Source organism: Lithobates pipiens, unplaced genomic scaffold (assembly GCF_037356315.1).
Source record: "Lithobates pipiens isolate NorthernLeopardFrog02 unplaced genomic scaffold, aLitPip1_a1.2 Scaffold_13, whole genome shotgun sequence".
Lineage (NCBI taxonomy): Eukaryota > Metazoa > Chordata > Amphibia > Anura > Ranidae > Lithobates > Lithobates pipiens.
In genome coordinates this window covers 364,516,204-364,528,598 of record NW_027507718.1, presented here as the reverse complement: position 1 = coordinate 364,528,598, position 12,395 = coordinate 364,516,204, and the positions used below count along the sequence as shown (strand labels likewise).

Below are 12,395 nucleotides of genomic sequence, written 5' to 3'. Positions count from 1 at the left end.
TGGTTAAATGTGTGACTAGTCTAGAGCAGTGAAAAAAAACAAAGGGAGAATGTAATTGCTAACTTATGGTCATTCTGGTTAGCCAACATCTATAAAATGAAACTGAAACTTACCCTCCGATGGCGCTCCCGGTCTTTACACTTCTCTCTCACCCAGTCAATGGTATGGAAGTCATCGTAAGTGCCGACACCTGGGATAGGCTCATCTAGCAGATCCAGCAGATGGGTGCTACTGCTGGCACCACCTCCATTTGACATGTTGTAGTGTGTTCCTAGAAAGACGTAAAAAAAAAGGAGTAGACTGAGTTTCCAAAATTCAAACAAAGCCATCATATACTGCCATAATGTATTCACTGGATTAAAATTACTTCAGTAAAGAGGCACCTTCATGAGTACGGGATTTCTTACAGTATGATGTATCCTGCCAGGTTCCACGTGGCTGACAGAGGGAAGACTTTGTTTTTATTACACCTGCTGAAGCAAACCTCTTTTGCTGTGGCACAGGGGGGTTGGAGGTTGCTCTTTTAAATAAACCTCATATGGGAATAAAACACCCCACATCATCAGTGTTATTTGGAATGCCACCTTCTTTGCTACTATACCGTAAAGCTTTTTATAGGAGAATCCCTCCTGTACCTGCATCAATCTTAAATACAGTATCTCACAAAAGTGAGTACACCCCCCACATTTTTGTAAATATTTTATTATATCTTTTCATGTGACAACACTGAAGAAATTACACTTTGTTACCATGTAAAGTAGTGAGTCTACAGCTTGTATAACAGTGTACATTTGCTGTACCCTCAAAATAATGCAATACACAGCCATTAATGTCTAAACCGCTGGCAACAAAAGTGAGTACACCCCTAAGTGAAAATGTCCAAATTGGGCCCAACTAGCCATTTTCCCTCCCCGATGTCATGTGACTCGTTAGGGTTATAAGGTATCAGGTGTGAATGGGGAGCAGGTGTGTTAAATTTGGTGTTATCGCTCTCAATCTCTCATACTGGTCACTGGAAGTTCAAAATGGCACAACATGGCAAAGAACTCTCTGAGGATCTGAAAAAAAAAATTATTGCTCTACATAAAGATAGCCTAGGCTATAAGAAGATTGCCAAGACCCTGAAAATAAGCTGCAGCATGGTGGCCAAGACCATACATCGGTTTAACCTGACAGGTTCCACTCAGAAGAGGCCTCATCATGGTCGACCAAAGTTGAGTGCATGTGCTCAGGGTCATATCCAGAGGTTGTCTTTGGGAAATAGACATATAAGTGCTGCCAGCATTGCTGCAGAGGTTGAAGGGGTGAGGGGTTAACCGGTTAGTGCTCAGACCATACGCTACACACTGTATCCAGTTGGTCTGCATGGCTGTCGTCCCAGAAGGAAGCCTCTTCTAAAGATGATGCACAAAAAAGCTTGCAAACAAGTTTGCGGAAAACAAGCAGACTAAGGAAATGGATTACTGGAACCATATCCTGCGGTCTGACGAGACCAAGATAAACTTATTTGGTTCAGATGGTGTCAAGCGTGTGTTGCAGCAACCAGGTGAGGACTACAAAGACAAGTGTGTCTTGCCTACAGTCAAGGATGGTGGTGGGAGTGTCATGGTCTGGGGCTGCATGAGTGCTGCCGACACTGGGGAGCTACAGTTCATTGAGGGAACCATGAATACCAACATGTACTGTGACATACTGAAGCAAAGCATGAATCCCCTCCCTTCAGAGACTGGGCCGCAGGGCAGTATTCCAACATAACGACCCAAAACACACCAAGACGACCACTGTCAAGAAGCTGAGAGAAAAGGTGATGGACTGGTCAAGCATGTCTCCAGACCTAAACACTATTGAGCATCTGTGGGGTATCCTCAAATGGAATCTGGTGGAATACAAGGTCTCCAACATCCACCAGCTCTGTGATGTTGTTGTGGAGGAGTGGAAGAGGACTCCAGAGGCAATCTGTGAAGCTCTGGTAAACTCCATGACCAAGAGGATTAAGGCAGTGCTGGAAAATAATGGTGGCCACACAAAATATTGACACTTTGGGCCAAATTTGGAGGGGTGTACACACTTTTGTTGCCAGTGGTTTAGACAATAATGGCTGTGTGTTGAGTTATTTTGAGGGGACAGAAAATTTACACTGTTATACAATCTGTACACTCACTACTTACCTTGTAACAAAGTGTCATTTCTTCAGTGTTGTCACATGAAAAGATATAATAAAATATTTACAAAATGTGAGGGGTGTACTCACTTTTGTCAGATACTGTAGAGGAATATCACCATTTGTTATTGGCACTACATTTTCCTTGCTTGGGGGGAGGGGAGGAACACAACTGCACTATTATTATCTGCTCCTATCATCTTGCTTGGACTAGGAGACCCATTGCCCTTATTTAACTAGACATCTAACTTTTCAGATAGCTCGACCCTTATGGTTTCCAACCCATTCCTAACCAATTTTAGTGATCGGCCAACAAGCGTACGACTGGGCTGGGCAAGGGAATAAACTCACTAACAGACCCTATCAAAGCTTTGGCTGTCAGAGAAGCCCAGCGATTCTCCAACCCCCCTCTTCCCAGGCTCTCCCCTGCTACCTGAGAGCATAGGACTAAAGCAGACGGACCATAGAGATGACCAAGGACCGTAACATCACCAATCAGCTCTATGGTCTAAGAAACCGGAAGTGACGAGTGTTTTGTCTTTTCCGGCTAATGTAAACAAGCCGTCGCCAGCCTGTGAAGGCATCAGATAAAACCGACCTTGGTTTGATCTGATGCTTTTAAGGGCAGAGGAGAGATCAGATGTCTAATATACTCCCCAGATCTCTCAGTAAAGAGTACCTTTCACTGCCCATGCTATCACAAAGAATGTTGTTCATTCCTTGTAATAGCAATCAATCAAAAAAAAAAAATAATAATAAATGAAAATTTTTTTTTAAACCGTGTAAAAATGAAAAGAAAAAAAAAATGAAATAGATAATCAAAAACATGTAAAGCCACCCCGTACCTCCGTGCTTGCATGCATGCGTCAATCATGTACGCATACAGTAACAGCGATTGTACCACGTGTGACGTGTCACTAAGAATGTCAGAGTGAAAGCAATAATTCTAGCACCAGACCTCTTGTGTAAAAAGTGGTAACCTGTAAAAGCTTTTAAAGTGTTGAATATGGATAACTGAATGTTCCGTAGTTTGTTGCCATTCCGTGTGCCATGTTGTTTGGCATCTACTTATGAGGCATAACATCATCCTTTATATTTTACCAAAAAAACTGGGTATTCAACTGTGTTTAGAAACAAGGAAGGTCCTGGACTTCCGCACTCCGTAGAAAGGCATCTTTATTGTGAAAAGTAAAAGTCCAACGGCACAAGTCAAGTCACATCAAGCAAGGACAAGACAGGGATCAATAGCTAACGCGTTTCACATCGTTAGATGCTTACTCATAGCTGATTTTTACTTTTCACAATAAAGATGCGGCAGTCCAGGACCTTTCTTGTTTCTACAGACTAGTGCATAGCCAGCATCTGAGAGTTCATAGTAGGGCGGGAGCACCTGTTAAGGTCTGGAGGCATTCCCTTTCCATTAAATTGTCTTTGTGTGCACTAAAATGAATTAAAGTGTAGTTTTTCCAAAAATTTGTGTTTGAAAAAACTGCTGCGCAAATACCACGTGACATAAAAAATTTCAACACCCACCATTTTATTTTCTAGGGCCTCTGCTTAAATAAATAAATGTTTGGGGGTTCCAAGTAATTTTCTAGCAAAAAATAAAATGTAATTTTTTTTTAGATTTTTACATGTATGACCGAAATGTCAGAATTGGCCTGGGGTTAAAGTGTAAGTCAAGACAATTTTTTTTGTCTTAGCCCTTGTACACACGGTCGGACATTCTGTCGGAAAATGTCCGATCAGACCGTGTTGTCGGATAATCCGACCATGTATGGGCTTCATCTGACTTTTTCCGTCGGAATGTCCGACCAACAAAGTTTGAGAGCTGGATATAAAAATTTTCCGACAACATGATCCAATCGGACTTTGTCCAATTGTTTGTAGAGAATTCCGATCTGACAAAGTGCCACGCATGCATCAAATTCCTAGACCAAAGCTATTGGCTACTAGCCTGAACGTAGTCCCGTCGTAACTAAATAACGTCATCACGTAACGAACGATGGGATTTTCCGACAACTTTGTCCGACCGTGTGTATGCAACACCAGTTTCGGACAAAATCCGTCGGAAAAAAATCTGACGGATTTTGTTGTCGGAATATCCGACCGTGTGTACATGAGCTAAAAAGAGGAAAGCATTAGAACCCATGTTGGTTTTTATTGCAATCCAATACTCCATTAGATAGATTTCCTTTCAGCTTTTTGTTATGTGTGCCTTTTGCAAATTTTCCCTCACTTCCCGTCTCTTGAAATCAATGTCAGCAGAAAAATAATTGAAAGGACGGGGGTTCTAATCCTTCCCCACTATGTTCAAAACTTAAAAAAAAAAAAAAAAAAAAAAAGGTTTTGCTGGATGTACACTTTTAATGTCTAAAACGATTTAGTTATAAACCATGAGAAGCAAAGCAGATGGTCAGCAGTTGTTCCTAAGACTATTTTTACCAGTAAACATTTGACACTGACATTAGTAAAACCGCAACAGAGGAGGAAGCGTCTGGGGATCAGGTCTCAATTTGCAAGCTGAATAAAAACGCCATCGGTACAAAGACCTGTCGTCTTCCAAAATATATGGATGTTCTGGAAACTTGATATTTGCAAATCTAATGTTTCCCCAATACTGTGACACAAGTATCCACATAAACCTGTACCAACTAATTCAAATGTACTTCATTAACGTGGTTGTAAAGGCAGAAGGTTTTTTTATCTCAATGCATTCTATGCAGCAAAATAAAAAAAAAACCTTCAGTGTGTTGCAGCCCCCCTAATATTTACCTGAGCCCCATCTCTATCCAGCGATGTGCACTAGTGCCTCGGCCATCCAGAACACTCCCTCCTGATTGGCTGAGACACAGCAGCGGTGCCATTGGCTCCCGCTGCTGTAAATGAAATTCAGTTAGTTAATCAGGAGAGAGAGGGGGTGGAGCTGAACCGCGGGCTCCGTTTTTGAATGGACAGAGGGAGCTACAGAAGGGAAGGATCGGGGCTGATCTGTACATAACCATTTCACAGAGCAGATAAGTAGAACTTGTTTGTTATTTTTAACCACTTCAATACAGGGCACTTTCGCCCCCTTCCTTCCCAGCCCAATTTTCAGCTTTCATCGCTCTAGCGCTTTCAGTGACAATTGCACAGTCATGCTACACTGTACCCAAATGAAATTGTTATCATTTTGTTCGCACAAATAGAGCTTTTAGAGGTATTTATTCACCACTCCGTTTTTTATTTTTTGCGATATAAGCGCAAAAATGCGGAAATTTGGAAAAAAAAAACAATATTTTCTTTTTTCTATTTTAAAAGAAATCCAATAAAATCTAATTTTGTCATAAATTTAAGCCAAAATGTATTCTGCTACATGTTTTTGTTAAAAAAAATTCAGTTAAGTGTATAATAATTGGTTTGTGTGATCACGGACATATGTACGCAAATGATCACGTACATATGTGTGCAGATAATCATTGGGACATGTGATTTTAGTGGGACATATGTGGGGGACATGTGTTTTTATTATTTGGGGACATGTATGTTTTGGGGACATGTGTGGGGACATTGTGTTTATACTGTGTGGTGTGTTTACTGTGTGGTGATTTGTGTTTACACTAGACTGATGATCAGTGAGTAAAAAGCTGTAAAAAAACAGCTCATACTCACTGATCATCAGCCGGCTGCAGCGATCTGCTCTCCTCTCCACAGCGATGACTTCTGTGTGAGGAGAGGAGGAGCCGATTGCCTAGCAACCGGCTGTTTGTTTACATCACATGACGGCCGTGATTGGACACGGCCGTCATGTGATCAGGAGGGCCAATCACAGAGCCCTCCTGCCGATCTGAGATGCGCCGTGTCCGGGTGACACGGGCGCATCGGGATCGCGCCGCTGCGTGGGCACGCGCGCGCCTGATCCCGCTCCTTCTGATGGACGTTCCTGAACGTCCTATCAGGAGTAGATGGCTCCCACCCGGCCGTATATGTGCATTGGCCGGGTGGGAAGTGGTTAAAGAAAAAAAATAAATAAATAAGACTTAAATGCCCAATTTATAGCGTGCCTGTAGAAATTCAGCCCTAAAAACTCAAAGCTAAGAACAGAAATGGGCTTGGAACTAGTGCTGGTGGATGGGTATTATTACTGAATGCATAATGATTAAAAAAAAAAAATGTATGAATTGTATACAGTGCACTTAGTTTTGCACACCTCTGACTCGTATTTAGCCAACATGCCAAAGCTCTCTGAAGAGATCCTGACTTTAATGTCAGAATCCACCCAGATGCCTGGACCAACAGCTGGCTCAGCGTGCCACTGAGAGTCTGAGCCAGCCCCTCCACCCCTCCCGCCCCCTCCATAGCCCAGTGCTCCAATGAGCACTGGAGGGGCAGAGCAGAGAATGTGACTGTCAATTCATTTATAAATTAAATGAACACGGAATGCGAAAATGCAAAGATGTGAACCTAGCCGCATTCAATTAGGGTTCATGTAAAAAAAAAATACCTAAGCGTTTAGCCATACTATACGCTACATTTTGCAAACAGGTAATTTTTCTCCATTGATGTATGCTAAGGCAGCCCTGATGGGCACCAATAGGTGGCAGTGATGGTTACTGATCGGTTACACTGATAGGCAGGACTGCTAGGTGGCACCGATTGGCACCACTGGTGGGCATTGATAGGTGGCAATGGAAGATGGCACTGGCAGGGGGAACTGGTGGGCCCAGATGAGACAATTTCCTCTTCGGAACCGATGTCCCTTGCAGATAAGCCGGTGATCGCCTTTTTTTTCTCCTCAGAAAAGGAGGAGAAAAAAAAACGATTACTGAGCTTTTGTTTACATCATGTGATCAGCTGTTATTGGCTGACAGCTGATCACGTCGTAAGGGGCCGGAACCGGCCCCTTACTCGGCTCTGTGATCACCCAAGTCTCAGTGACTCAGTGAGCACATCATGTGCCCCGTAGGGCGTGCACAGGGAACGTGCAAAGGGGAGGCCATCATAGGACTGCCTACTGGAAATTCAGGTCCGCGCTGTGGCCGTCATTCAGCTATAGCGAGGACGGCAAGTGGTTACATCATAATGGCAACATAAACCACCCAAATGACCCTGATGAAACGTTCACATACCCTGGTGATTTTGGCCTGATAACATGCACACAAGTTGACACAAAGCGGTTTGAATGGCTATTAAAGGTAACGTGTGTGTGTGTGTGTGTGTGTGTGTGTGTGTGTGTGTGTGTGTGTGTGTGTGTGTGTGTGTGTGTGTGTATGTGTATGTGTATGTGTATGTGTATATATATATATATTTCATTTATATTAGTCAAGGAGTTTCTGGACACCTGACAGACCCTTGTATCTTTCATCCAGTGCTGCACAGACGTTTCTGGATTCTAAATCATGGGGAAAGCAAAAGAATTGTCAAAGGATCTGCGGGAAAAGGTAGTTGAACTGTATAAAACAGGAAAGGGATATAAAAAGATATCCAAGGAACTGAGAATGCCAATCAGAAGTGTTAAAACCCTAAGAAGTGGATAATGATGGGGCGTGACTGGATGTGAGCAAGGCAGACCGTGTTTCCTTGAAGCTTCCACATCTCTCCTGTAAAGTCATCAGTTTTTAGAAGTTTTCCTGCCTGCTTTCTAGTACCGGACATTATTGCGGCATTCCTGGACATGAAAGAGGGGGCATCCAGGTGCCAAAGTGTCAGTGCCAGACCCACTCCATAAGCAGGCTGGAAGCAGCCTCCGCCATCTTGTCATCTCCTCACTCAGCTAAGAGCACCAAGAAGCAGGCCAGAAAGATGGCAAATGCGGCTACAGCACAAGATCCTGGCTCTGGAGGTTCCTTGTCTGCCTCTCCTGTGCAGGAGAATGCTCAAGATGCCATCAGCAGACCCATCCCGGAAGCGATTTATGCCAGCAAGGTGGCAGTGATGGTGAGCATTGATCACATAGCCACTGAGTACACACTAATATCAGAGGTAAAAGATGCATCCCATTCAAAGGGCACCCACTTATCCAATTTACATGACATGGTGAAAATGCTGCAAAATAGAACGGATGACGCAGAAGACAGGCATAGAAGGAACAATGTGAGGGTGGTGGGGCTGCCAGAGGGGGCCGAAGGGGCCCAGCCCACCATGTCTGCTGAACAGTTCTTCAAAAAGCTATTGGATTTGGGGGGAGCGTCCTCCAACTTATGTGGTCAAAAGGGCCCACAGGTCGCTGGGAAGAGGACTTGAACTTATCCTTGACTGACGAGCAATGGAGTAACATTTTCTTGACCACACACAAGGGCACTTTAAATGTTAGTTCCCAAGAAAATAACTACAAAGTCCAAACCAGATGGTACTATACTCCAGCGAAATTAAACAAATTATTCCCGAATTCACAAAATAAGTGCTGGAGATGTCTTACGGACACGGGAACCTTCCTGCATATTTGGTGGTCCTGCCGCTTGTTGGTCCCTTTCTGGACGGAAGTTTGTAACATAACTACCCAGGTCACTACATACAACATTGAACCTACCCCAGCTCAGTGTCTACTGCATATCTTTCCCGGATCTCATAACACTTACCACAAATCATTAGCTATGTTCATGATAAATGCAGCAAAACAATGTATTCCGACTAAATGGAAATCCATTCAGGTACCCACCATTAAAGAATGGTTTTGTAGAATTAATCACTCGGCTGCGATGGAAGAGCTGATTCACATCGCTCGGGACACTCCATCAAAATTTAGCTCGAAATGGGCCTGCTGGATTCACTTTAAAACCACCCCTTCCTATGCAAATCTCATGAATAGTCATTCTTGACCACTGAAAGTGTAATAGACACAAAGATCGTTCTACTTTCTCCTGTAACAGTTTAAACACATCTTCCCTCTTAGGAACAATTGACTACTAGGAATGATCCCGGGAGGCAAATTCACTCACTTTCCTTGCCTTTTTATCTACTATATTTGCTATATCTCTCTCATTCTCTCTATGTCCTCTGACTACCCTTTCCCTTCCCACCCATTCCCCCTCTACTGATTCCTCTCTTCTGAATTTATGAGCCCCCTTGTTATGCACGTTCACGCTTTTCCCCAGCCATCATCTTTTGTAAGACCCCACTCTCCTGGATAGTTCCCAATACAGCTTAAGATCCGGCGCACCCCAAAGCGGGTAGCTTCAACCTAATATCTCAATATATGATACAGATAACGCTCTCCTCATAATCTAATAGACACAAGATTCAAGGGTTTTCTTATTGGTCTCCGAGAATATGTATGATTATGTACCCCTTGATTCCACACTATTTATATGTGGATAGGCACACACAGTTCATTATTCCTAGGAGACATGGCCTTTAGACCAGAGCCCGATTCCCGAGTAAACTTACATACATTGGGTTCGCTAGATACAATCCACATTTGCTTAAACCAATTGGGATAAAATCATCTACATATATGAGGTCAATATTTTCGGTTAGTCTCCCTACTGGGGACATTCTTTGGTTTTACTGTATTGACAATGCTTGATATTTGGATTAACTCAGAAGAGATCTGTTTGTATTACTGTTCACATGTATTGAAATAAACTTTAATAAAATTTCCTTTAAAAAAAAAAAAAAAAAAAAAAAAAAAAAAAGGGCCCACAGGTAGATGTCCCCCTGGTGAGTTCCCTCGTCCATTCCTAGTCAGATTCCTGAATTACAGGGACCGAGACAGGATTTTAGCAGAAAACCAGGAAACGCCATGAACTGAGGTTTGAAAATATTTGGGTGATGTTATTCCCTGATTTCTCTGCTGAAACACAGAAAGAGGCACTCTTTCAATGATATCCAGAAAATAATGCGTTATAAAAATATCCAATACAGCATGTTATATCCTAGCAGGTTGCATGTCCAGCACAATGGAGCGGTGACATTTTTTTGATAACCCAATTGTTGCTTGCGAGTGGCTGGACAGGAACCCCTGAAGATTGCCAGGGACCGGATAAGTATTTGTCCTTCCATTTTGTTGCACCTGTTGTGCCTTGACCTGGTCCTATTTTATTTTTTCCTTGAAGGGGATGTATTCCTGATCCCTCATGTTTCATTACCACAATAATGAGCCTGACATGTGAGGTGTATCATACGCCACTAGATGGATATTCAATTATCCAGTCTCTTGACTTTTTCTTACCACGTACCATTCAAATGTTGCATTATACTGCTCTTTGCTCCGTTTTCTATTAAGTAGAATTTCTGGAAGTCACAGGAACATAAAGTGAACAAAAGACTTTGTTTTTTTGTTCTCTTTTTCCTTTTATTTTTTTGTTTCTGTGCAGTTACATACTCAGTACACAGCTGTCACAGTTATGGTGGCCCCTTCTATGGGTGGTGGTGCTCATTTGTTTCAGGACACCATATAGCTTTATATTCGCTTGGGCTCTTGGGCTCCAGCTATGTAATGATTAAGATATGTGGTCATAGCTAACCCAATTAAGTATCTTGGAATGCATGGGGTCTAAATAGCAAATTCAAATGGGCCACGGTGTTCCAGTATCTAAAGCAAGCTAGGTCGCAAGTCATCCTCTTACAGGTGACACACCTGGATGGCAACAGGATATTAGTGTTACCTAGGCCCTGGATACAAAGGGCATTTCATGCTACTTTCTCCACATTCGCTAGGGGAGTATCTATTCTCATCAGCAGAGCTGTTCCCTTTACTATCCACCAGGTGATCTCTGATCTGGGGGGATGATATGTGTCAGTGGTCCTGGATATTTGCTATCATAAGCTGTTGGTAAATATTTACTTACTGCCCCCATTTACTGTTCAACTTTTGAATGACTTATTTGTTAAATTGGCTCCTCATGCCCATCTCTCACTGCTGCTGATGGGAGACTTTAATGCTACCCTGGATGCATTGGACTCCTCCAATCCGGAATATTTGGCTGGGGGCATATCTGATCATGATCCATTTTCCCTCTTCTTGGCTTTACCCGCTGGGAGGGGGTTGAGGGGCTGGAAACTTTCTCCTGGTTGGCTGCAAAATGATCAGGTTGTCATCTCACCTACTAGATTCGATTACCGCATACTGGACAGATAATCTTGAGTTGACAGATCCTGCGATTGTATGGGATGCTTTCAAGGCAGTAGCTAGAGGGGAGTGTAATTCTGCTATAAGGCTCCATGCACACTTAAAGTGGTGTTGCCACCAAAAAATAAAAAATTGTTTAAAATTCTTAAAAAATTATTGGAAAAATAAAATGTTTTACTCACCTGTAAATACCTGTAGCTAGGGGGTCCTTCGTAGTCTGCCTTCTTCCTTGCCTGGGCTAGTGACATCACTTCCCCTTGTGCCGCACAGTCACCTGGGACCTGTCACGTGTCCCAGGTGACTGTGTGGCGTATCACGGGGCCCTGCGCCGCTCGCGCATGTGCAGTGGGTGCCCAGCTGTGAAGCCGCAGCCGGGTGCCCACAGTACGAATGACGGCGCCACGAGCGGAGAACGAGGGGGGCTTCGTTCCCCCGCATTGCTGGACCCTGGGACAGGTAAGTGTCCGATTATTAAAAGTCAGCAGCTGCAGTATTTGTAGCTGCTGACTTTTAATTTTTTTTTTTTTTTTTTTAGGGGCACCCCACTTGAAGCTCAAAAAAGCTTTTTCTGGACGCCAGATTGCTGGTAGAAAACGCTGGTTGAAAAACGTGCAATGCACTGAAAAAAATAGAACGCCGAATGCCAATTAATGTGTGTTTATGAGCGTTTATCGGCGTTTGTCGTTTTTTGGAAAAACGGCACTTTGAATGCGAATTTCTGGTGTTCAGAAAAAAGCCCATAAACTCCACTGCTCATTAAAGCTAAAAAAATGTCCATGTGTGCATGGGCACGTAGGCTAACATAGAGTGGAGATTATGGGCTTTTAAAAAAAAAAAAAAAAAACACCCAAACTCCAATAAACTGCAGTTTATGAGCTCCAGTGTACATGGAGCCTTAGGATGTACGGGCGGAGCAGACTGCTGAGATTCGTTCACTACAAGACAGGGAAAGCGAAATAAACCTATAAAAAGCATCTCTCAGCAAACTGTTCAAGAGAGATAATATCATTTTGTTAAACACATGAAGGATCCGACTGCAGTGTTTTTTCACACAGGGAAGTGGTATGGGAACTAACAATTCCTCAGTGTAGGCTGTGAGGAAATACAAAGGGCTCTGTACACAAAGTCACATGCCTAGCTTCTGCTGTCTAACCATTCGCCACGTACACTCATGCCTCCAGAAGA

General features: G+C 43.1%; 1 protein-coding gene across 5 annotated transcripts in view; it reads right to left on the bottom strand.

Moving 5' to 3' along the window:
- CLCN3 (chloride voltage-gated channel 3) overlaps positions 1–12,395 on the bottom strand; it is a 139,454-nt gene that overhangs the window by 47,787 nt on the left and 79,272 nt on the right. For all 5 annotated transcript variants that reach the window (XM_077477195.1, XM_077477194.1, XM_077477198.1 and 2 more), the window contains one exon: positions 114–271. In XM_077477195.1, the coding sequence (XP_077333321.1) occupies positions 114–271 (158 nt within the window). The remainder of the gene's footprint in view (positions 1–113; positions 272–12,395) is intronic.